Source organism: Microtus ochrogaster, chromosome 7 (assembly GCF_000317375.1).
Source record: "Microtus ochrogaster isolate Prairie Vole_2 chromosome 7, MicOch1.0, whole genome shotgun sequence".
NCBI classification, from domain to species: domain Eukaryota; kingdom Metazoa; phylum Chordata; class Mammalia; order Rodentia; family Cricetidae; genus Microtus; species Microtus ochrogaster.
The window spans coordinates 52,883,378-52,909,308 of NC_022014.1; the positions used below are offsets into that span (position 1 = coordinate 52,883,378).

The window sequence follows — 25,931 nt, forward strand, 5'->3', positions numbered from 1 at the left end:
CAAAATTGACCTTAAAATCCATACCAATGCAAATTATTCATACCTATATCATTTCCCCCTTTAAATGTAAAAGAACATTTATAAACATTATTTTGGGAACACGGGCGCAGTTTTTTCTCTCCAAACTGCTTTTTGCTGAATGGGGGCGTCGTTAATTAGGTTTTTTATGGTATAACCTGTGTGCCAGGGTTATCTCAGTTGGCAGTTGAGTGAAGTAATTTTTTGAAGATGTTCACAGCAACTTTTCGGGAGGTCGTGGTCTATCATACCAAATTGGGATAGAAGAAATCCACAGGGTCTGGTCCTCTGTGAAAACAAAAGAAGACCCTCAGCAAAGCATCATATCCTGAGACCCAAATTTTGAAATCGTAATACCCTTATATCCATTTTGGTTTAGCTTGGCAGCCCATGTAATGAAATGTCTCTCTGCATTTAGCTCCTTTACAGTTAAAAATTTTAAAGAAAACACAATGTATATAATCCAGACTCTCTGAATTTTTTTATTTTTATATGGCTTATTTTTTTATTTTTTTTAATCTATAACTATCTGTATTTTGTCTCTTTAAAGACTTTACCCCTTTTTTTTTTTAAACCATTAACTTTATTTTCTACATTTTTTTTTCTCTCAAGCCTACGTGTATTTATCCAACCGTGTGGTCTTTTATGTCTGAATCTGTAACATTTTTTTTACTATCTAGGAGCATTTTTTAAAATGTTAAGCAGTTCTTAAAAACTTAAGTTGTACCATGTGGGGGTAATACGGTACTGCCTGTTTACTGCCAAGTCTAAACCTTAACTGCGCTATTATTATGGTAATTACGGCAGTTCCTGCCTGAGGTCAGCACAGTTCAGCATGGAACAGCCGCTCCTGCCTCAGATCCATTTGGTGCCTGAGCTGAGCACAGTTCCAGGCACACAGCAAGTCCACATTGGCGCTGCAGTCAGCAGTTTAATTCTGAGACTGAGTGTGCAGCACAGAAACTCTTTTTATCCAAGTTACAACCAAATCTGACATGCAGAGCACTGTGCAATGTGAAAACACGTCTCTGAATGTTGGCGGGAATCCGCCATGCTCTTCCCCCTGCCTAAGCCTGATTCTGCCATCTGTCCAGGTGCAGGCAGGGAGCGCTGAGCCATCGGCACTGTCTCAGAGCACTCTCCTTCCAATCCCAAGCGGGAACACAAACATCCAGTCCCATAAAATCTATTGAAATGCTTTAAAGCCAGAGTTCACGCTGGCAGCACAGCCCCAGGAAGCTGCGCTTTAAAATGACACAGCATTTTTTTTCTGCTGCTGTTGCCGAATTAGGAAATCTCTCTATAGCACGCCACCAACAAACAGCAAAAATCTGTGTTAAATTCTCTCTCCCTTATTTTTAAGCCTTCTTAGGTTTTTAAGTGGATTTAGCCCCACGTTGGGCGCCACTCTGTTGAATTAGGAGCAGCGGAGCTGTGTCCCTAGCACCCGGCCGCCTGTACGGCTAGCTTTATACCCGAAATAATTACACGGAAACTGTATTCTTTTAAACACCGCCTGGCCCCATTAGTTCCAGCCTCTTATTGGCTAGCTCTTACATATTAATCTAACCCATTTCTATTAATCTGTGTAGCCCACGAGCTGGCTTACCAGGAAAGATCTTAACCTGCATCTGCCTAGAGTGGGACAACCATGGCAACTCACTGACTCAACTTCTTTCTCCCAGAATTCTGTTCTGTTTACTCCACCCACCTAAGGGTTGGCCTATCAAGGGGCCTAGGCAGTTTCTTTATTAATAAGAAATCACTCCCACATCAGGGAGGCTGAGGCGGGAAGATTGCTAAGGTTACAGGATGAGACCGTGTCTCAGAAAAAAAAAAAAAAAACTCTAGTCAAAGTCCTCCAATAAAGTTCAGAATACCTCCACTGGCATCTGCTCTTGGCCCCCAGTAAACAGCGAGTCATTTTTTTTTTTCATGAGTCCTAATTTTTGTTGAAAACAGAAAATAGATATCTTCCTGTTGTGCTTAGCATGCTAGCTTTTCATAGTACTCATTAATCACAGGCCTGTTCTGTATTCTGTTTCCTTCCTCCTCAGCAGATGTGCAGAGACCAGGCCAAGAGTGCTCACCCTAAGTGGGCCAGTTCTTATTGCCCTCATTGTACCTAGCAGTGTCTGCATTACAGCTGTAATCTGTACATCATGACCTCTGGGGTGGCCCCAGTATGGATATGTTTCATCTGCCTTGTTGTGTGTCCCACAGTAAGTACCAGCTTGTGTTCTGCTACACCATCATGGAGAGGAACAACCGCCAGATGCTCCCTGTTATTAGAAGTACAGCTGGTGGAGACTCTGTGCAGACCTGCACCAACCCATTGGACACCTTTTTTCCCTTTGACCCTTGTATGCTTAAGAGGTAGGTCGTCTCAGTTGACACTGTGGGACATGTACTTTGCCCAAGGCTGGGATTGAGAGTTGCTTTGGCCTAGGTGGACTTCCTGACTGTTAATTTGGCTAATTGTGAATTCAGGATTGTCAAAAACTCCAGACTGAGCCGGGCGGTGGTGGCACACGCCTTTAATCCCAGCACTTGGGAGGCAGAGGCAGGCGGATCTCTGTGAGTTCGAGGCCAGCCTGGTCTACAAGAGCTAGTTCCAGGACAGGAACCAAAGCCACAGAAAAAAAAACTCCAGACTGCTTCACAAGCACACCAGGGCTATGCTTATATTTTCTTAGGCCTGGGGGTGGGGTGGGTGGGTACCAAGGCCTTTTCTTGTTTTTTCTTTTTCTTTAAATTGATCAGTTTAAGTGAATTAGGCTGGGGCTGGGTGAATCAAAGTTCTGAGATGGAGAGGGTGCTGTCAGCTTGGCCATTAGTTGTCTGTCGATAATTCCATTTCCTTTAAAGACCAAATCCCATCTCACTGCCTGTGATTTATCTAGATGGGTTGGTCTGGAAAACCACTAAGCCATTCTTGGTGTTTGTATATTTTTGCTAACTGAACAGTTTAATTTTTATTTTGAAAGTTTTTTTTTAAAGTTTGTTTGTTGTAGGCAGAGGTTTCTGTCCTGTCCAGTCCCGTAATAAACACTCAGAAACTATATTATTTGCAATACTGTTTGGCCAATAGCTTAAGTGTATTTCTGGCTAACTCTCATATCTTAAATTGCGCATTTCTATTAATCTGTGTATTGCCATGTGGTTGTGGCTTACCAGTAAGGTTCCTGTGCCTCTGTCTCCTGTGGGTGGCTACAAGGCACATCTCTGACTCCACCTACTCTCTCTATATATCTTCCAGCCTGGCTATGTTCTCTTAAGCCATTGGCCAAAAGCAGCTTCTTTATTAATCAATAAAAGCAACATATATACAGAAGGACATCCCACTCCAGTTTGTGTTTGTTTATGAGTGTTTTTCCTGCATTGTGTATCATGTGCTTGCCTCATGCTTGCGGAGATTGAAGAGGGTGGGTACTCTTAATATATCAAGATGGCTGATGTCATCTGAGTTGGTTTTCTAGATTTAATGTTTAGCAGATTTCTGTAGGAGTTCCAGAATATCAGTCTGTTTGTACATGTGATAAATTGTCAGTCACTGAGTGAGCCAGAAACACTTTCGCTTGGAATCTTAAGAGATAGAAGATAAATTAGTCTCCCTAATAGATGGAACCTCAGGATTCACAGTTTTCTTGTCAACTGTAGTCTTTACTTCCTGCTTTTGTTGGACCCTAGCGTCCAATCACCGAGGAGGAGGAGTCGCCCCAAGAGACCATCTCTCACATCACAGCTGATGTAAAAGCACGAGGATTTTATTAATTCTGTCATGACAGGGTCTTCCAGCAGTCGGGAGGCTAAAAGACACTGAATGTCTGGTACAGGCTATTTTTAAAGAGAAAAACCACAGAAGGAAGGGGTGTCTGGGGGTTGTTCTTTAACTATTATAATTGGCTTATTCAAAAGAGCTATTACCAGTAATTGACTGGAGAGCGGTTGCAGATCAGATGAGTAAGGGAAAACATCTAAGGGTCACTTTGTCCCTTTCCCAGTGCCTAAGTCAAAACATCAGTCACTGAGTCAGTACCTAAGGGTTATGTTGCCCCCCTATTCAGTAACTGAGTTCTATTTGGAGAACATTCACAAGGACTCAGGGAGATGATGGAATGTTCCCAACATTTCAGTTTGTGTGTGGGCAATTGTTAGGTCCTTGGTTCCCAGGGGAAAGGGGGAGCATTACTGCTGAGACCGAGAGTTGTCAGAAATGGCTTCAGAATTATTTTAAAGTTCTACTCTTTGGGGGATGTAAATCTGAGAAAAGAGCTTAGGTGTTGGGGTTTCTGGCTACTCATTTACTTTGAAATATCATTCTGTTGCAGGTCAAAGAAATTTATTGATCCCATTTATCAGATTTGGGAAGACGTGAGTGCTGAAGAGCTACAAGAGTTTAAGAAACCCACTGAAAAGGTGAATTTGTGATGGGGAACCTGATGAAAGTCTCCTGGAGTCACAGGCCACAGTAAACACTGTAAACCATACATCATTCCAAGCCCAGGTTATGTTTTTAGTAACAGGGAGGATTTGTGAGTTCTATTTCATTTATTTCTTTCATGGGGGTTTCATGAATTCTGAGCACTCCCTTCCCTTGATGAGTGCCGTTTGCCACTTGGCAATTCTTCTTTTTATGTGTTTGTATATATGTGTGTGAGATAGGTGTGTGCATGTTTGTGGAAACCGGACGTCAGCCTTTGGTGTTGGGCCTTAGTCTATAAGACAGGGTCCTTCATTGGCTTGAGTTTGCCAAGTAGGCCAGTCTGGCCAGCCCAGGGAAACCGCCTAGCTCTGTCTCCTCCAAGGCCAAGGTTCCGTGTGTACATTGTACCTTGCTTGGTTGTTTATTCTTCCACTTATTAATTTAATTTTGGTTTTCAGGACAGGCTTTCTCTGTGTAGCCCTAACTGTCTTGGGAACTTGTAGGCTAGGCTCTCCTTGAACTCAGGGAGATCCTCTTACCTCTGTCTCCCGAGTGCTGGGATTAAAGGCATGAGTTACCTTGCCCTGGTATATTTATATTTTTATTATTTGTTTTGGTTTTTTTGGGACAAGGTTTCTTTGTGTCACTATGTCTGTCCTGGAACTCATTCTGAAGACCAGACTAGCCTGCCTCTGCCTCCCAAGTGTTCTGGGGATTGAAGTTAGAGCTTCATGCTTGTTCAGTGACTGTGCTGTTTTACCAGCCCAAGTCTCCTTGTCTTCTAAATAATCAGGCTCTGTCTGTAATGACTTTGGGAGGTATAAGCTGTTTGGAAATAAGCTTGTGGTTTAGTGGTGGAGCTCATCATGGGTTCCCACCCTAGCACTGCAAAGCTAGGTTTTGTTGATCGGCTCACTCTTGTTGTCTTTGTTGTTGTTTTTCAAGGCAGGGCTTTACTGTAGCTTTGGAGCTTGTCCTGGAACTCGCTCTATAGACCCATCTGTCTCTGCCTCCCGAGTGCTGGGATTAAAGGCGTGCGACACCACGGCCCCACTATACCTGTTGTCTTAAGCACTGGGGAGGCTCAGGCCAGAGGATGAAGAGTTTTGAGGCCTGTCTGCTACATGGTGAGACTTTGTCTGAGTATACAAGGAGGAGCTGAGAATAGCTAGCTGTTCCTGTAATCCCGGTACTTGGGAGACTGGTGTTGGAGGATTGCTGAGGCTACAGAATGAGACCCTATCTAAAACACGAACAGAATGTGATTCTCACAGAGCTTCACTGCCCCATCTGTCTGCTCAGTAGCCACCAAGTACAAATGCCACTCGGCTCATGTAAAGTCTGCTCCTGTTTTGGGATCCTCAGGAATACACAGACTTGGTCATTCCTCAAGCTTCCTGATGTGGAGCCCGCATAGTCCTACCTAGCACAGCCTGTGGGTTGTGACTGGTTCACGACCCCATTGGGAGTGACCTTGTGAGGTGAGGTGACCCTTTCACAGGGGTACCTAAGTCTATCAGAAAACACAGATATTGGGCTGGAGAGATGGCTCAGTGGTTAAAAGCACTGGCTGCTCTTTCAGAGGTTCTGAGTTCAATTCCCAGCAACCACATGGTGGCTCACAGCCATCTGTAATGAGATCTGGCGCCCTCTTCTGGCCTGCAGGCATACGTGGAGGCAGAATGTTGTATACATAATAAATAAATAAAATCTTTTAAAAAAAAACACAGATATTTATATTACGACTCATAGCAGTATCAAAATTAGTTATGAAATAGCGAAATTAATTTTACGTTGTGGGGTCACCACAGCATGTTTGCAAGGGTCGAGGCATTAAGAAGGTTGAGAACCACTGTTGTAGAGGACATGAGTGATGCTGCTGTCTGTAGACTCTGACCTCCTCCAGCATCATCATGGACTCACTGAGCTGTGGGCTTTCACTGCCTTAGGACATGCCCCTCAGACTAGACTTGGAGCTGTTTTTGTTTCCCCATGCTGGGGTTTCTTTTTACTTTTGGGGATGGAGTCTGCTCCCTGTTTACGGACTAAGTAAGTTCTCTGCCTCAGGAAAGGAATTCTTAAGCTTTTCATTTTTTTTTTTTTTTTTTAAAAAAAAGGGTCCTGGAGAGATGGGTCATCTCAGCTAAGGTGTTTATTTAGGTTCTTCCAGAGGACCTGAGTTCAATTCCGCGCACCGACCTATCAGCTCACAACTGTCTGTAACTCTAGTTCTACAGGATCAGACACACTCTTCTGACCTCAGGCAAAATACTCATATACATAAAATAAAATAGAGCCAGCATGGTGGTATACATGTTTATTGCCAGCACGTAGGAGGCAGAGGGAAGAGAATCTCTGTGAGTTTGAGGCCAGCTTATTTTACAAAGGGAGTTCAAGGACAGTCAGGTCTAAATAGAGAGACACTGTCTTGAAAGGCTGAAGAACAGTGTTTTCAAAAAAAAATGTGCGTGTACGTCTGTACGTACACCAGGTCATTGAACAACTTGGGGTTTGGTTCGTTCTTTCACATGCTGGTCTAAACCCAGGTTACCAGACTTGGTAATAAGCACCTCTTCCTACTGCGCCATCCAGGAGCCCATGAAGACTTTTCAGACTAACGTCATGTCCTCACCACTCTTCTCTACACAGGAGCTAGTAGAGGACGAAGACGACGACTTTTTGAAAGGTGAAGTGCCCCAGAGCGATGCAGTGATCGGCCTTACCCCGAGCTCCTTTGACAGCCACTTCCGAAGTCCTTCCAGCAGCTTGGGCTCCCCACCTGTGCTGTACATGCCAGACCAGTCCCCTCTCATCTCCAGGATCTGTGATTGAGCTGAACTGTTCTCCCCAGGGCCCTGGGCCCCACCATGGACACATTGGGCTAGTCTGTGCCTTGTATATCCAACTTCCATGTTGGACTTGGGCCAGTGTCTGAAGATACCCAGACTGGGTGTGTTTGCAGTTTGCTCCTTATGACAGAAGGAAAGACCAAGTATCATGTGAAATATTTCACAGTGGGCATAGCAGTCAGTGCTGATGCTTCAAGTGTTGGCTTAATGTGGAAAATCTGCCTGCAACCTCCTGATGGAGCTGCTGGATGCTTGCTAGTGTCAGCCGTATCCCAGCAGATGACCTTTTAACAGGTTTCTTTTTGTCAGAGCCACAGTCACATGACTTTGTGGGTCTTGTTTTGGTGAGAAATCTTCAGGATCAGCCCTGCCTGTAAATACCCTAGACACTGCCTGCAGTGGTGTAATGGTTTCCTTCTGACTAGAAGAGTATTTGTGGTTGGGTATAGAGGGAAAATGAGGCAGAGGTGAAGTACTGAGTACTTTGTGTTTCACCAGGGCAACACAAAGCATTGCAGAGGGGTAAAGAAGCCGGGGGAAAGAGGCTTCAGAGAAACAGGAAACGGCACTGGTGCAGGAGAGTGGATCCGACCTGAACACGGGTGCGTCAGCTGTACCTCGAACTGACTAAGCAGCTTGGGGGTCTGAACCACAGTTTAATCACTGTAGAGCATGGACTCAGCCCGGAGAGCTGCTCTCATCCCAAGCAGCAGGTCTGCTTTGTAGCAGGTGTGTGCAAGGACTTCAGAGGTGTCTGTCGCTGGGATCCTTACATGTAAACTTTGTATTTGTGAAAATGGCCCTTTAAGTATATTTAATTTTTTTTGCCACTTGTACTTATTTAAAGGCAGCAATATTTTCTTGGTCACACCATTTTTAATGGAATTTCTCTTATGTCGTTGAGGGCTTTAATAAAGGTTGCCCACCATGGTCCCGTGATTGGTGTGTTTGAATCTTAGCCTCCTGCTCCATTAAAAGGGGGTGGGATGGGCTAGAACCAAATGGGGTGGTTAGTTTGTTCCTGTGGTTGGATCAAGCCCATGAAAGCACTTTAACAAAATTCTGTGCTATCTGGGCATTGTCGTACACCTTTAATTTTAGCACTAGGGAGGCTGAAGTAGGAGTATTTTAAGTTAAAGCTAGTCATAGATACATTTTTAAAAAGCCAGACATCTATGGAAGAAAGTGAAGATTCCTTGTAGCGGGGGAATTTCTTTTTGGTACTGAGGAAGGGAACCAGGGTCTTAGACTCACACCTATCCTGAGGTGAGAAGAGTTGGCAAGCGTTGCATGGTTACAGCTGTGTCCTTGGGATTGTCTGGAGACTGGGGGGCTCCGCATGCTGCATGCTTTTTTTCTAGACTCCGAGCCTCTGTGGGTCAAGGGTGCATCATATGCTCTCCTACATATTTCAGTCACTGTAGTCCAATTATGTCTCCGCATCTGGCTCTCATCTCATACCCAGGCTGTAAGCTGCAGTCAGTGCTTTGGGATTCTTGCACTATTTACTAAGTTTTTACATAATGCTCTTTTAAAACATCTCACTGGGGTTGGAGATGGCACAGTGGTTGAGAGCACCGAGTGTTCTTCCAGAGGTCCTGAGTTCAATTCCCAGCAACTACATGGTGGCTCACAACTTGTGATGAGATCTGGTGCCCTCTCTGGCCTGCAGGCAGGATACTGTATAAATAAGTAAACACATCTTTAAAAAGAAAAAAGGGATTGACCTCAGACTCTACTACAAACGTTCACTTCCACTGACTCACACTGCTAGCTTCCCATAGCCAGGTTTTAAATTACGTACATTTGCCGGGCAGTGATGGCACAGCACTCAGGAGGCAGAGGCAGGCGGATCTCTGTGTGTCAAGCCCAGCCTGGTCTACAAGAGCTAGTTCCAGGACAGGCTCCAAAGCAACACAGAGAAACCTTGTCTTGGGGGGAAAATGACATTTATGGAGACCAAAGTTCAGTTTAGCACTTTCTACCCGTAAGCGCTTAACTTCATTACTCAGGAAACTTTCAAATTCCTGCCTTTGGGTTTGTATCACATATGTGATTTAAAATATTTATTTATTTACTTATTTATTATGCATACAATATTCTGTCTGTGTGTATTGCAGGCCAGAAGAGGGCACCAGACCCCATTACAGATGGTTGTGAGCCACCATGTGGTTGCTGGGAATTGAACTCAGGACCTTTGGAAGAGCAGGCAATGCTCTTAACCTCTGAGCCATCTCTCCAGCCCCCGACATATGTGATTGGGCTGGAGGTAGCTGTCGACATAGTACCTGCTCCGTTAGCAGTTCTGCTGACAGCGCCCACATCAGGTGCTCACAGCTCCAGGATCTAACAGTCTGCTTTTGTTGTGCCCTTGTACTCACATAAATCGTAATAATAATAATAATAAACCCCTTACTCTCAGTACTTGAGAGGCTAAAACAGGACTATCATGAATTCAAGATTAACCTTGGAGGGGGGGGCTGGATAAATGGCTCAGCGGTTAAAGGCACTGGCTGCTTTTCCTAAGGACCCGGGTTCAATTCTAGCACCCACATGGCAACTCACAACTGTAACTCCAGTTCCAGGGGATCTGGCATTCTCACACAGATACATGCAGGCAAAACTCCAATGTACTTAATAAATCCTAAAAAAAAAAAAAAAGGTTAACCTCGGTTATGCAGTGACTTCCAGGCCTGCCTGAGTTTTAGAGGGAAACCTGTGCTGTGATTGATTGTCCTAGGAGCACAGGTTTCATTCAAACGCAGATTGGCTAGATCTTTGCTCAAGGGGTTGGTTCGTTTTCCTGCTTCCGGATTGGTTGGTCTTCTGCTTAGCTGGTCAGGGGCAGATTTGGCTCTGGACCCAGGTCCAAAGTGTGTGTGTGTGTGTGTGTGTGTGTGTGTGTGTGTTTTGTTTTTTTTTTCCTCCTTTTTGCTGTGATTTCAGGGCGGGCCAGGGTGTTTTGTTGTTTTTTTGGCATATAATTACCCTACATATGTAATTATATTTAATTCTGGGAATGCAGGCTGAGGGAGACAACATAGCAGGATCAAAACCCTGTCTTAGCCAGAATTTGACTTTACTTGTATTATTTACAGCCCTATCTGAGAATATGTTAGGGCAATAGCATTGGCCTTGAGTCACACAGGGTTTAAATTTAGACCCATCGTTTAAAGACAAGTGGCACCGTCTGCGGCCACGTAAGGGTCCTAGCTTTTCTGCCTAGGGCGGTGAAGGGCGATAAGGAAACACAGAGGTGGGATTTCTGGTCCAAGCGCCAGGGCGGCCCTCTTTCTGCCGCACCTTTTCCGGCGCACTCACCGCGGTGCCTGCTGGGCCGCAATCCACGCGCTCCCGGCGACTTTTGCGCTGTCTGGCAGCTGAAGTAGGTGGACGTTGGTTAATTGAACACACTTTTGAGAATCAACACGGCCCAAGGAGGGAGTCAGGGCTGGGTGAAGCAAAGCTCCCGTGGGCTCCGAAAGGTGCGTACATAAAGAGCTCAGACAACGTACGGACTACATCTCCCGTGACGCCTTGCGGCCCATAGGCTTTTCCTCGATCCCTCGTCCCGGCAGTCTCCGCGGTGTGCGGGGCGCGGCGCCCGCGGTGGGCGTGGCATGACGAGGTGGGGCGGGCTGCAGCCGCCGACGGTGGCGGCGGCCTAGGCAATGCCGCTTCTGGTGGACGGGCGTCGAGTGCGGCTGCCGCGGTCTGCTGCGGAACTGGTTCGAGCGCACCCGCTGCTGGAGGTGAGCGGGATTGCCCTGGCCTGCGGGCAGGTGGGATCTCCGCAGCCCGGCCTCGACGCGCTTTCACAAGGGATCGACTGAGGCGGGGCCCAGAGAGGTTAGGTGACTTGCCCAAGGTCGCACAGTGCGCGGCCGGCGCGCGGGGACGGGGGCCTCGTCTGCCCTCGGCGGGATCCGCAGGATGAGGCGCTTGAGCGGCTCCTGGCATTACACAGCCCGGCTTACGAGCCCATTCCCGTCCCCTGCAGCTTGGGGCGCCTTGTTATTTTTAGCCAGAAGTAAGGGTTTCGCTGGGAAGTTGCTAGGACGGCGAGGACCGCGCCCTGATGGGTGGGTGGGCTTTTGTCTTCTTTCCTTGCGGGAACTTCTGAAAGAGCGCTCCGTGAAGGCAGTGGTAGTTGTCAGCTCACGTAGTGCGGTCCAGGAGAGGACCCGGGAGGGGATGATTCCTAATGAAAGAATTGACCCAGTTATTGCCTTGAAAGATGTCCGCTTTGACTCTGAGAGGTGAAGCCCAGGCGCGTGGGGTTAGGGAAGGCATTCTAGAAGTTTCCTCTGATCAGTGGTCCTGTCTGCTTAATTGCTGTTTTCCCCTGGATTGCTTCCTGAAGCAAAGGCTTCCTGAAGGCAGATGGCAGTGTGCTTACAAAATATTTGTTGGGTAAATGAATGGGCAGAATGATCCCTGAGAACTATGGGGCAAGGAGACTGTGACTGTTAGCTTCAATTTCAGGACAGCCATCCTGCAAATCGGGCTAGGCACTGTGCCCTCTTCCTTACAGTGGCACTGCCACTGGGTCGGTGAAGCCAGGAGTAAAACTCATCAAAGAAAAGTTTAATCCACCTCAAGGATTCAGAGGACTCTCTCCCATCTCTGCTTGAAACGTCTAGTTTTAGTGGCCACGACAGCACGTGAGAAGGCGGAGATGAGGTGCCGTGGAAACCTCCGGAGGCAGGATTTTGGTCTGTCTAGGGAGACAGCCCAGAAGGGGAGGGAAGGAAGGGGTGGCAGGGAGTCCCCTGTGGGGAGAAGGCTGGAGTGTGAACTGCATCCCCAGTGGTTCACTTTCTTTAGGATAGTGTGTGCTCTGGAGAGGGAAGTTGGAAATTGTGTCCTTAGTCACAGCCATTCTTCTCATGGTTTTGGTGACTTCCTCACAAGTGTTTTTGTTGTTTTTGGGACAGGCTCTTTCTATACCTCTGACTGTCCTGAAGCTTCATGTGTAAACCAGGCTGGCCACAAACACACTGGCTTGCTTGCTTGCTTTCTTTGCTGTGATACACTGTTAAAAAAGGTTTGAGACAGGGTCTCATTGTGTGGCCCTGGCTGTAGCCCACCGTGTGGCCTGCCTCCAGCTCTCAGATTTTCTTCTGCCTCCCAGATGCTGGAATTAAAGGTGTGCACAAGCACGTCTGATTTTATTTATCTGTGTGTGGGCCAGAAGGTGGCATCAAGTGTCGTCCTCCTCTTTGTTCAGTGCAGTTCCTTTGAGACAGGGGTCTCCCTGAATATGCTGTCTTGATTTCTCTCGTCTCCACCATCACAGAGCCGGGTTACAGGCATGAATGGGAATCAGTGCTCGCACCTAAGCTTTGGTAGATTTCTCAGCAAACAATTTTAACTACTGACCATCTCTGTAGCACCCTCCCCCCCCTTTAAAGAGAGAAAGACAGACAGGCTGGCCTTGAATGCCTGAGGTCTGCTTCAGCTCCACTGTGGTAACTCGAGGTGTCATCCAGTGTGCCCATCATGATACACTTTCTGATTGACAGCATGCTATATATTGTTATTTTTTTCTTGGTTTTTGAGATAGGGTTTCTCTGTGTGGCCCTGACTGTCCTGGAACTCGTTCTGTATACCAGGCTGGCCTTGAACTCACAGAGCTCCACCGTGCCTGGTTCCCGTGTGTTTCATGTCAACATTTTGTGAACACACAGCACCAGCTGTAGAACCGATTTCTGTAGCTGCGCTTCCTTAGTCTGAACATTTTAAAAGGAAAATTCCAGAACACTAACTGATGCTGTCATGTCCCCCTCCCCACTTTCTATTTCGAAAGAAAGTCTCACTTTAGCTCAGGCTGATCACCAACTCATGATCTTTGCGGCCTTCCGGGCTGGCGTCACAGGCATGTGCCACCATGCTGAGTAAGAATTGTGAGGCACATGCCATCAGAGATGCTACCAGGGCAGTCCCATACTGCTACTGCTAACCTTGTCTCCACATTTACTCACCAGTACACAGTAGAACTGGCCCCACACTGTTCCCGACAAGATGAGTACCTTTGCTTTTATTTTCTAGATTGAGGGCTGCAAAGAGCAGGCACACAGTGTGGTGGTTTGATGAGAATGGCCCCCACAGGCTCATATGTTTGACGCCTGCCCTCTAGTTAGTACAACTATTTGGGAAGGATTAGACATGTCCTTATTGGAGGAGGTTTGTCACTGGAGGTGAGCTTTGATGTTTCAAAAGCCTGGGCCAGACCCAGTGTCTCTCTCTCTCTCTCTCTCTCTCTGCCTGATCAGGATGTAAAGCTCCCATCTGCTGCTCCAGCACCATGCCTGTCGGCGTCCTGATATAAACCACCCCTCTAAAACTGTAAGCAAGGCCTCAATTAAAGGCTTTTTTCTTTTCTTTCCTTTTCTTTTCTTTTGTTTTCTTTTCTTTTAAATAAGAGTTGCACTGGCATGGTGTCTCTTCACAGCAACAGAACAGTGACAAAGACTGACCGTAGCAGGTCCTATGCTTAGAAGTCAAGACTGGGGCCCTGCTTTCTTCCCGTCACTTTGGATGTTGTGTCCTTCAGTACAGCAGCCTCTTGCAACAAGGGGCACCCCTGTAGGTGCTAGTGTTCAGGGTAGACAATAGTGTAATCTTGAGCGGCCCAGTGCAGCGCTCCTTAGTGTCTGCTGTTGTGGGGGTGGAGCCCAAGGCTCTACACACGCTAGACATCCCTGCTTCTGAGATGCCCCTAGCCCTGGGGTCTTTAGGTGGTAGGAATAATTGTAGACGTAAGTCACAAACGATGCCACAGCAGTTTGGAATTATGATTAATAGGGTACTATTTATTAAAAGGGGAAAAACTTACAGATCACCGTCAGCCCTCTGTACAACCAGGAAAGGAGTCTAGTCGCCAGCCGAGCAGGAAGTGAAGAGAGCGAGAGAAGGAAGTGGCCGCTTTTTTAAAGGGAGAGAGACCACGCCCCAATGGGCGGGTATCTCAGCGGCTATAGGCTGGAGGAGCGGAAGGACCTCCCGCAACAAATAATAATATTTTATAACAGCAGATTACATGAATTCATGGAGGAGCCATATCTGTGTGGACCTCAGGGCTTGTCATCTAGTCATTCTGAGAGAGAAGTTTGCTGGCCACCAGCAAAGAAAGTAGTGCCATTTGCTAGGCCTTGGGAAAGTTCGTTAAGGAACTGAGTGAACATGAAAAAGGTTTAGGGTGCTTACATAACCCCAGTGCTGTGGGGTGGATCCCAAGTGCTGGGTGGCCAGCCAGTCTAGGTAAAATAGTGCGTTCGGGTTCAGTGAGAAACTCTGTCTCAGAACATTTAAGGAGGGCCGTTGAGATGGCTCATATGGTAAAGGTGTTCGCTGCCAGGCCTGATGACCTGAGTCCACGCTCTGGAATCTACATGGTGGAGGGGAAAAGTAACTACCAAGGGTTGCCGGGCGCCCACTGAATGTATGGCAACACACACACATATGAAATAAAACGAAATTAAAAACAGGGTCAGAGTAACAGGAAGGCACATGACAGACCTCTCACCAGGCACGCTTCACCCTCACGGGCACCACATGACGTCTGCATCCTTCGTGCTCTTATGCACACGGTGTGATGAAGTAGGAGGAAAGAGCAGGCTACACTGTCCTGTGGCGGCGTGTCTCTGGCCGGTCGCCTTTGCTTTCGTTTCTTGTGTTTGTCTTTGAGACAGCCACACTCTAGCTGGCTTACACCTCCAGTGTTGGGACTGTGAGCATGAACTTCTGCCTCTGCCTTCTTATACTTTTTAATAACATATTTTATTTACACTGGTATTTTGCCCTCAGGTGTGCCTGTGTGAGAGTGTCAGATCCCCTGAACAGGAGTTACCGGACAGTTGTGAGCTGCCATGTGGGTGCTGGGAATTGAACCAGGGTTCCCAAAGACCAGTCAGTGTTCTTGTCCCCTGAGCCATCTCTCCAGCCCCGACTTTCTTACAGTCTAAAGTGGTAGTGATGCACACATGAGGCAGGAGGGGACAGTTTAAGGGCAGCCTGAACTACTCTGTCTCAAAGGTCAAGTCTCAGTCAGATTCTTGAAGAACCATGGTAAAGGATTGGGTGTCTCTCCCAAGCACTGGGATCTTTTTCATATGTTGCTCCTATTCAGGGGGAATGTTCCTGCTGCCTTTCTCTACCAGTCTCCAATGGCCAGTGCAGCACAGTTCAGAGATGCCAGCCTGCTTCCCACTTCTGAGTAAACATTGGCTCTTTCCATCTCTCCTATTCAAGCCTCACTAATTCACACAACTATTTTATTCTGTTTCAATTAAACAGGAAAGAGCCAGACTTCTCAGAGGTCAGTCTGTTCAACAAGTGGGACCCCAGGGCCTTCTGTATGTTCAGCAAAGAGAGCTTGCAGTGACCTCCCCAAAGGATGGTAGGTTAGGAAGCAGTGTGTTGGGCTTTATTCCAAAGTCTACTGGCTATTTTATGTTATTTCTTTTTGGAACAGGCTCCGTCTCCATTCTGGGTTCTGATGATGCCACTACTTGTCACATTGTGGTCCTGAGGCATACAGGTATGAAGACAGAGATGAAGGAAACCCTTCCTTAAACTATCCCAACCATGTGCAACCACTGATTTTTTTCAGTTTGAGTTTCCTGGTGTAGAATTTGAAGTCATGCAGTTGCATGGCTGGGGCAGACAGACTGAGGGGCCAGTGGCAGTGGCACCAGGATTTATCCCTACTTTTTTGGAAACCTATTCTCTTTGGACAGATACCTTGCTCAGCCTAGATATAGTAGGGAGGGCCTTGGATCTTCCCCAGAGCAATGTGCCTTATCCTCTCTGAGCAATGGATTGGGGGAGGGGGGTAAGTGGAGGGAATGGGAGAAGGGGAGTGGGAACTTGGATTGGTATTGTATAATGAAAAAAAGATAGTTTTTTTTCTTTTTTTTCCGAGACAGGGTTTCTCTGTAGCTTTGGAGCCTGTCCTGAAACTAGCTCTTGTAGACCAGGCTGGCCTCAAACTCACAGAGATCTGCCTGCTTCTGCCTCTCAAGTGCTGGAATTAAAGGTGTGCACCACCACCACCCGGCTGTTTTCTTTTTTTAAAAAAAGAAAAAAAAAGAATTTGAAGTCATGTCTTTCTTGTTTGCATGTGTCTCCCTGGTGCCCTGGTCAGATGGGTTGGCTGGGCAGCATGGACCCTTTCCGTTTTCTTATAGTGTATCTTGCTTCCTGGAATATAAGGACTAACTCACTTTCCCCTTCTTCTCCAGGTAATGGGGCGACCTGCCTCACACACTGTGATGGAACTGACACCAAAGCCGAAGTCCCCTTAATAATGAGCTCTATAAAATCCTTTTCTGACCATGCTCAGTGTGGAAGGTAAGTTCGTACTATGGACACTGCCGGGGTGTCCTGTGCTTGTACACCTTTAGCATGGGTGGTGTCTACACTAGGCTGGATGGAATAATGGGGGACATTATTGTACTGGACATTTTGTTGAACAGGGCTCACTGTGTAGTCTGGCTTCAAAGTTATGATTCTCTTGCCTCAGACTCCCTGGTGCTCAGATTAAAGGATGAGACATGTCAGGCTTGTGTTGACTCTGAACTTGTGTCAAGTTGGGATCTTTGAATCTTAGATATTAATTTGTCATATTAATATTATTCATATTAATTTCTTCTGTGTTTTTGTGAGCAGCCACTTGTTCTATGGTCTGAAGCAGGGAAGGAGGAGGCAGGGTTGGCAGTGACCATGCCACACTCCTCAGCAGGCCAAGAGTTTGAGCATGGGTGTAGGGTAAGAACCAGTCCAGGCTGGCTGCACCTCAGCTTTTCATTGTTATCCCATCCGTGACACGTGGTCATGTACCAGAGCCACACAGCTAGTTAAGTTCTGGCCTTTGACCCAGGCCTGTCTGTCACTTGCTCTGTTCTTATTACACTGGCTCTGATTTTTCTTGGCAGCCTTTGAAGGAACTAGTACAGTCACATACAGGTGCTTAGAATCACAGGGACACTTACTAGTTAGCTTTATTCGTTCAATAGGTAAGTTTTAAAAAGTGAGGGGTGAGATATGTACACACCTTTAATTCTAGTAGTGGGGGGTAGAGGGAGACAGAAGGATCTCTTAGTTTGAGGCCAGTCTGGTCTACATGGTGAATTCCAGGCCAACCTTTTCTCAAAAAATTAACCAGATTTAAACTTTGTGTGTTGCATGTGTGTACACTAGGAATTGAACCCTGGGCCTTGCATGTGCTAAGAGTGTGCATGCACATGTATACACTAGGAATTGAACCCTGGGCCTTGCATGTGCTAAGAGTGTGCATTAGCACGGAGCCCTTTTGTAAAATGTAACTCTCTTGGCTTGGGTCTGTGTCATAGGCTGGCTGGCTCCATAGTCTTTGACTCGTGAGCTGTGAAATCGCCTTTTCCTGAGCTGTGAAATCGCCTTTTCCTGTTGTCGTAGCCCAGACTGTTCCCACAGTCCTCAGAACACAGTGTTTATGTAGCAGGAACGGTGGGCTGTGTTCCTGCCCAGCTCCACATGGCTAGCTTTACCCAAAATAATTACACGGAAACTGTATTCTTTTAAATACTGCCTGGCCCATTAGTTCCAGCCTCTTACTGGCTAACTCTCACATCTTGATTAACCAATTTCTAATAATGTGTGTAGCACCATGAGGTGGTGACTTACCAGGAAAGATCTTAACCTGCGTCTGTCTCCCAAAGGAGAATCATGGCAACTGCCTGACTCGGCTTCTTTCTCCCAGTCTTCCATGACCTGGGAAATGATGGAGGAGGGTCATATGTCTCTTGGTTAATAAAGAAACTGCCTTGGCCTTTAATAGGACAGAAAATTAGGTAGGCAGAGTAGACAGAACAGAATGCTGGGGGAAAGAAGCCGAGTCAGGCAGTCGCCATGATTCTCCTTTGGGAGACAGACGCAGGTTAAGATCTTTCCTGGTAAGCTACCTCGTGGTGCTACACACATTTTTAAAAATGGGTTAAAGCAAGATGTGAGAATTAGCCAATAAGATGCTGGAACTAATGGGCCAGGCAGTGTTTCAAAGAATACAGATTCCGCGTGTAATTATTTGGGGTAAAGCTAGCCAGGTGTCAGGAAGCAGCCCACTGCTCATTCTACATGTTTAGTTATTCTCTCTGTGGAAATCAGGGCAGCCTGACAAAGTGGTAGCAAAGCTGCAATGCTCCCAGCCCTTTCTGCTCTAACATTCCTAGTGAGGCCATCCAGGCCTTGTCAGACACCACGCCCTGCACAGGCTAGTTCAGAGGTGTGAAGTACACCACATGCTCCCATGGTTATTGGAGTGGAGGAAGACAAGCAAGGGAAACATGGGGTGAAGCAAAGTTTGAACCTGTCTCAGCCCTGCTGTGTGCATATGCATTATGACTGTTGTAGGGAGGGGCTTCCTACAACTTCCCAGATGGATCCTGTGTGTATGGTAAACCATGCTGTGATTCCTAGGTGTAGTGGGATGAGAGCACCCCAGCTCTCAATTAGTGGGTTTCTGCCCCTTTCCAGCCTCAAAGCCCAGATCCTTTTAGGTACAGGTGTTGAGAAGTTCTAGAGTGTTCTGTATGGGTGGCCAGGTGACACTGCACTGATGACCCTGGGCGGGGTCCTCAGAGCCTTGCTGCTGGCCTTGGAAGCCCCATGTGCACCCCGTTGTGCCCACAGGTATTTTCATTATAGATGTAGAAAAGACCCAGAAGCATGCTGTGGACGTTCATGGTAGGCAGGAATAAAATATCCATGAAACCGGCATACAGTCATGTCATGCCTAACTCTGATCACTTCCCTCTCTTGGCAGGCTGGAAGTGCACCTTGTGGGAGGCTTCAGTGATGATAGGCAGCTGTCACAGAAACTTACTCATCAGCTTCTTAGTAAGTTTGCCACCCCCTCCTAGTTTTGTCTGGTTTAAATATAAAAAAAAAAGGTGCTAGGCAGCGGTGGAACACATCTTTAATCCCAGCACTTGGGAGGCAGAGGCAAACAGATCACTGTGAGTTCAAGGTGTGGTAGCACACGCCTTTAATCCCAGTGCCTAGAAGGCAGAGGCAAACAGATCACTGTGAGTTTGAAGCCAGCCTGGTCTATAGAGCAAGTTATGACAGCCAAAGCTACACAGAAACCTGCCTCAAAATAAATAAATACATCAGTAAGTGGAGTAAAAAAGCTCTCCAGCAGTCAGACGAAGCAGAGGCAGGAAGATCATGAGTCAGTCTGTCTACACTGAAGACAGCCATGTGGATGGACTGTATAGACCATACAGAGTGTAGCATGGATCTAAATTCCCAGGTGCTGGTGGGATCGGGACAAGATCTCCCCCCATTTTTTCCTTCTTTTCTTTTTTGATTTTTGAGATGGGTTTCTCTGTATAGCTTTTGAAGCCTGTCCTGGAACTCACTATGTATACAAGGCTGGCCTTGAACCTTCAAAGAGCCACCTGCCTCTGCCTCCCAAGTGCAGGGACTAAAGACATGAGCCACCACCGCCTGTCCAAACTCCCCCCATTTTGACAAGGCGATGTTGTTGAAGCCCAGGCTGGCTGTGGCCTCGTGATCACTCTGCCTCAGCTGAGTGAGAACTACAGACGTGTTAAAGATGCTCTTTTAAAACAGCAGTTGGTGAATGCTTCAGAAAATGAAAATAGCACTGCTAATCTTTTCTACTAAATAAGAAGAGGTAGACGTGGTATATATCAATTGTGAAATAGGTATATGCTAATGCTAGACCTGCACCGGAGCACCTGTCCAGCAAGGAAACTGCACTGTGGCTTAAGCCCTTTAAAGGTTCACATCCTTTGACTCAGTAACCACCCGTCTAGAATCCATTGTGAGAAAGTCATCTTCTAAGGTTGCAGAAAGGCTGACAATTTGGCTCACTGGGTAAAGGCTCTTCCCACCACGCATGATCAGAGTCTGGTGTATGGGACCCACATGGTGGAAGGAGAAATCGAATTCTTGTATGCTGTCCTCTGATCTTCTCATGTGATTCATGGCAAGGCATGCACACATACACACAATATGTAAAAAAAAAAACCAAAACAAAAGAAAACACACAAACAAAAAAAACCCAAAACCTTGCACAGAGATTTTGATTTAAAGATCAGTATTCCAGCAGTTCTGACATCAGGGAATAAATACCCAGTGTCCTGAGAAGAGTTAGAAAGTTTCTAGAAGTTGTTACCTACTGAACCAGGTCTGGAGGTTCATGCTTACAGCTCAACATTTGGGAGAAGACTGAGGCAGAGGGCTGTTTGCTCTTAACCGGCCTGTTAGCTCCGTGGGGAAGCCTGTGTCTAATAAAAGCAACTGTTAGCTCCGTGGGGAAAGCCTGTGTCTAATAAAAGCAACGGGGGCATGAAATTCTATGGTGTGACGAGCATCGCTGTCTGTTAGGAGCTCAGGTGTGCACTAATCTACAGGGGTGAGTGGGCATTTAGAACCTATTCTCTTCTGCCCCTTGTCTAAAAGCATTCACAAAGCTTTTGCTCTGTTGGCTGGAGAGATGGTCAGTGGTTAAAGGCACTGGCTGTTTTTCCAGAGGACCTAGGTTCAGTTCCCAGCAACCACATGGTGGCTCACAACTGTCTGTAATACCAGTTCCAGGGGATCCTGTAACCACTATTCATATGGCACACATACAATGTAGGAAAAATATTTATACACACAAATATTCCTTTTGTTCTAATAGACTCAAGAAGAGTTGGTCTTCTCTTAGGACTCCACCTGATGTGGGTGCTGGGACCTGAACCCAAGTCTTCTGCAAGAGCAGAGTAAATGTTTTAAACCACCGAGTCATCTCTCAGCCATCATGAGGCTTTTCACAGTAACCTATATTAATCACACATAACAACGGTTTACTTATGTGCATGTGGGCACTCAGGGCACATGTGGACCATAGGAATGGGTTTTCTCTTCTACATGTGGGTCCCAGGGATTGAACTCAGGTTACAGGAGCCTCTACAGATTGAGCCTTCTTGCTGACCTAATCTCCATCTTAACTCCCCCCCTCCACCACCTTATTTTTGAGACAGGATCTCATGTAGCACAGACTAGCCTTGGAACTTGAACATGCTGGTTTCTATAGTGCTAGGGCTTGAACTCATAGCCTTGAGTGTGCTAGGGTATGCTAGGCAATTACAGTATCAGTGAAACTACAGCCCCATCCCTAATAGGACATTTTCGTGTATATATGTAATGTATTTTGATCATATTCACATCCGTTACTCATTTTGGGGCACTTTTTGACATCAATTTTGAAATTCTAATTGTAGGTGAATTTGACAAACAAGATGATGACATTCACTTAGTGACATTATGTGTGACAGGTGAGTTCTGCTGCTTTCACCCATATGGGTGGGTTCAGGAAGGTTTTGTCCGTCCCCTTACTACAGCCCCCATCAGGGTAGAATTGTAGAAGACACTATAAAGAGACTGTCACCTCAGGATGACTTGTCCCCACCACTCCTGGGAAGGGAGCGTGCTGGTGAGCTGCCCTTGTGTGGCAGAGGCAGGGCCTGCTGGTGGCCATGTTGGGCTCTGTGCTGACATTTTTCCTTCACACGCACAAGAACAACTGGTTAGTGCTCTCACTTTCCTTCATTTCTTAGAATTAAATGACCGGGAAGAAAATGAAAACCACTTTCCGATCATTTATGGCATCGGTAAGTAGTGTTTGTATTAGAGGGCTACATGGTTTCCATGTGGGCTAAAGGTCTGAGTGGCAATCATTGCATCTGTAGCACTGCTGGTGGTTGGGTCCTTGCTCCTATCTATTTTCACTATGACAAGTTAGGCAAGGGGCTATAAGGTTAATGTGTGGAAACCGCAGCATAGGTATGAGCACCCCACACCTACCCCTGCAGCCTAGTGTCACATGGGTGGAGTCAGGCATGCTTTTCTCTAGCAAGTGCTGGGGGGGTGGGTAATGGGGTATTTGGATCTTTGTATGGGAATGAAGTAAGGTTTTGATTCAGAATAAAGACAGTTGAACTAAAGGAAGTCCGCCCTGCCAGTCCTGAGGCTGACAAGTTGCAGAGGGCTTCTGGTGTTCCCATGGTGTTTAGCTGAGTGCGGAGGGCACAGGCACTTCTTTATTCTGTCACTTTTATAGCTCTAAAATAAGATGGAAGTCCACCAGCCTTACACCAGTGTTTGTGCAGAGGCTGTCAGCACCTCAGTCTTTTTCTTCAGACCCCGTCCTTTCCTGTTTCTGGTTCTTAGGTATGGTGGTCTATTGTCAATTTAGAGTCACTCCTTCTCCCTTGCAGCTGTCAACATTAAAACTGCAGAGATTTACAGAGCTTCCTTTCAAGATCGTGGCCCAGAAGAGCAGCTTCGTGCTGCAAGAGCTTTAGCAGGAGGCCCGGTGAGTGAGAGCCCATCTTCGTGGGATGGGTAAAGAGGGAACACCAAGGGACTCAAGTTTTTAGAATGTTGGAAAGTTGTGGCTATCTCCTTACCAGGATTCAGTATTCAGTCCACTTCCTCATGGGTTAGAGGAATAAGGATCGAGTTTAGGTTCTAAGTGCTAGATACTAGATCTCTGCCTGAAAGATGGAGGTGGTAGTAAGAGCTAGAATCTATGGATAAAGCAAGACCTCTTCCCATTAACCTTCCCTTAGAGAGACTGCAGGCGGCTGGGGGCGGGGGCACTGACAGAATAATGTCTCATCCACACACCCAGTCATCAGAGTAATCTGGCAAGTCACTCTACAAACTGAGTTCCAGGAGAGCCAGGTCTACATGGAGAAACCTTGTCTCAGACCCCCTACCCAGCCCCAATGTGTAATTTCCTTAGTGTACCATATGTTTCCTTATATTTTGGTAGTGCCAAGGATGGAATAGAGGCATATGCAACGAACGTGCTATGCTGCTGAGCACTCCTAGCCTAGGCTCTTACAGCCTCAACATTTCCCAGGGCTGGGATTGCACAAGTATACAACTTTGTCCAGGTCTCTAGTATGTTATTAATTAATTAAATCATTAATTTCTTGTTTGTTTGTTGTCTTTTGAGACAGGGTTTCTCTGTGTTGCTTTGGAACCAGTTCTGGAACTAGCTCTGTAGACCAGGCTGGCCTCAAACTCACAGAGATCCGCCTGCCTCTGCCTCCCGAGTGCTGAGATTAAAGGCGTGCACCACCACTGCCCAGCTTAAATCATCAATTTAAAAGACATATTCATCCATTTGAGGAACAGATAGAAGAATGTAAAATTCCCATTGTGAGCCTGTTTTAATCCAAACACTCGGAGACAGGAGACAGGCGGATTATCGTGAGGTACAGGCCAGCCTGGGCTTATGTAGCTTTTAAAAAAGATGCCAAACAGGATCTGGGAGATAGCTCAGTAGGCAAAGTGCTTGCTGTCTAAGCATGATCCACAGCACTGACATAAGCTGGGCGTGCTGTGCATGCCTCCAGGCCTGGTGCTGGGGAGACAGAAGACTGATTGTTAGGGTTTGCTGAGTCTGTAGCAAGCTCTAGTGGAAGACCCTGTCTTAGTTGGCAGAAGCAACGGAAGACACAGGGCACGGACCTCTGGCCTCACATAGGTGCCAGCACCACAACTACCGCAAGCCCAGAGATCTGCTTGTTTGTGCAATTCTAACATTTCAGTAAGAAGACGTGTGGTGTTAAGAGATCTGTTTCTGCCAGTCTTTTACCATTTTCTGGAGTCCTAATTTTGTTTGATATGGTCTTGCTATGTATGTAGCCTAGGGTATCTTGGAGCTTTTGGCGAGTCTCCTGCATCAACCTCCATCAACTACTATGACCAGCTTGGTGGTTTTTCTTTTCAAAGACAGAGGGTTCCATTGCAGCCCAAGCTGGCCTGGAACTTACTGTAGGATTCCTTTTGGTATTTAGTAGACTATATTTCAGCTTGAGTACCCTCTTAAAGCTGAAGATTATCGCTGGCATAATCCGGGAATTCAAGGAATGGGTCTGTTGGTAAATCAGTTTCTTCAGAGCCAGTTGTGGTGGTGCACACATCCCTGTTACCCCACATTGTGAGGTGCAGTAACAAGATGAGGAGTTCAAGCATTCTTGGCTATGTATTGAGTTCAAGGCCAGCCCGGGCTACATGAGACCCTCTCAAAAACTAAACAGGCAGATCTCTCAGAGTTTGAGGCCAGCAGGGTCTACCAAACCAGATCCTGTCTCAGAAAACAAACAACAAAAAAATGAAACCAAAAAAACCCCAAACCTTTCTTTTATGCTTTTTGTGAGACAAGGTCACACTGTCATCCAGGCTGATCTTCCTGCCTCAGCCTCCTGAGTGTTGAATGGCAGGTGTGAGCTGTCATACCTGGGCACCAGGCATTGTGAGCTTGTTTATGTTGCCTGACTAGCTGCTTGGGGTAGGAGTAAGGAGGTATGGTATTTGTGTAGCCATGGGGAGTAACAGGCATTAGTCATACCTGCCTGTCTTTGAGGCACTGCTGATGCTCACGGGACATGTGACCTGGGACCTTTCTCACCATCCTCTTCCCCTTAGAAGGGCAGCGTGCTGTCTTCTTGTAGGCTTACATAGGACCAAACCCAAGGCAGGCATTTGGTAGTGGCAGCTTTGTTATTACGGGAGGTCAACATTTGCAGTTTATCAGCTAAGGGGACAGACTTGGAACTAGACTATAGCAGTGGTAGGCAGTGTCCTTACAGCCTGTCATGGAAATGGTTCTTTTAGATGATTAGCATTTATGATGCAAAGACAGAACAACTTCGAATAGGCCCGTATTCCTGGACGCCATTTCCACATGTGGATTTCTGGTTGCAGCAAGATGACAAGCAAATACTAGAGGTGAGAATTTACAGGTTGGCTAAATCTTAAATCTCTGGACCCTGGTTTCCCCATCCGTAAGAAAAAAAAAAGGTTTAGACCAGCTAACAGCTGCTTCTCCTTCAGTGGGTGAGATTGGCGTTCTTTTGCCATTGAGAGACTAAAATTTATGGCAGTGGGGGATTAGCACTGTCCTGGCAGATGTTTGTACAGGCGAAGTAGTAAGCAGTAAAACGTGTGTAACTCAACAGATGTACAGAAGCTGAGAGCAGCCTGGTGAATGTGTATGCAGCCCAAAGACTCTGACATTGTCATCCAGCGGGGGAGGCGCCTAACCTGGCCCCTCTCATGCCCACTGTCTTGTTTTTTCAGAACCTTTCTACTTCTCCTCTGGCCGAGCCCCCCCACTTTGTTGAACATATTAGATCTACCTTGATGTTTTTAAAAAAATTCCCATCTCCAGCAAATATACTGTTTCCTGGAAATAAAGCTCTCCTCTACAAAAAAAATGAAGATGGTTTATGGGAAAAGATCTCTCCAGGGAGCTAACACCAGAGTTACCAGAGAACACACTGTTTGGCTCAGCAGATCATTGGCAGTTTGGAATCTACGTCTGTGCAGTTTTACTTCTTCCTTGCTTACTGTCTTTCAAAATAAAATCTTATTTTGGCAAAGGCATTTGTTTTAGATGATTTTTTGCTTCACTACAAAGTGAGGAACAGAGGAGAAACCATACCATTGACCTTGCATTGAGAGACTAGTTGGTCAGGAAAAACCCAATCAGTGCGTGTTGGCGGGTGCCTTTAAATCTTGAGTTCAAGGCCATCCTGTTTCACAGAATGAGTTCCAGGACAGCGAAA

General features: G+C 46.5%; 2 protein-coding genes across 7 annotated transcripts in view; both read left to right on the forward strand.

Annotated features, from left to right (window-relative positions):
• Nucleotides 1-8,232, forward strand: part of Rrn3 (RRN3 homolog, RNA polymerase I transcription factor) — a 43,750-nt gene extending 35,518 nt beyond the window's left edge. Inside the window, exons 16-18 of the mRNA XM_005350342.1 lie at nucleotides 2,242-2,394; nucleotides 4,350-4,437; nucleotides 7,094-8,232. Of these exons, the coding sequence (XP_005350399.1) occupies nucleotides 2,242-2,394; nucleotides 4,350-4,437; nucleotides 7,094-7,276 (424 nt within the window). The 3' untranslated portion in view covers nucleotides 7,277-8,232. The remainder of the gene's footprint in view (nucleotides 1-2,241; nucleotides 2,395-4,349; nucleotides 4,438-7,093) is intronic.
• A 2,668-nt stretch (nucleotides 8,233-10,900) lies between these two features.
• Nucleotides 10,901-25,749, forward strand: Ntan1 (N-terminal asparagine amidase). Of its 6 annotated transcripts, XM_005350346.2 has the most exons (11): nucleotides 10,919-11,045; nucleotides 13,569-13,641; nucleotides 15,592-15,694; nucleotides 15,770-15,835; nucleotides 16,539-16,647; nucleotides 19,100-19,173; nucleotides 21,570-21,623; nucleotides 21,906-21,959; nucleotides 22,566-22,663; nucleotides 24,979-25,092; nucleotides 25,444-25,749. In XM_005350346.2, the coding sequence occupies exons 5-11, from the start codon at nucleotides 16,604-16,606 to the stop codon at nucleotides 25,618-25,620; spliced, it is 615 nt and encodes a 204-aa protein (XP_005350403.1). In that variant the 5' UTR covers nucleotides 10,919-11,045; nucleotides 13,569-13,641; nucleotides 15,592-15,694; nucleotides 15,770-15,835; nucleotides 16,539-16,603; the 3' UTR covers nucleotides 25,621-25,749. The 6 variants fall into 6 exon arrangements, with proteins under 6 accessions (XP_005350400.1, XP_013202938.1, XP_026636477.1 ...); XM_005350343.2 differs by lacking the exon at nucleotides 13,569-13,641 and having other exon boundaries at nucleotides 10,901-11,045; XM_013347485.2 differs by lacking the exon at nucleotides 15,592-15,694 and having other exon boundaries at nucleotides 10,969-11,045.
• The last annotated feature ends 182 nt before the right edge of the window (nucleotides 25,750-25,931 follow it).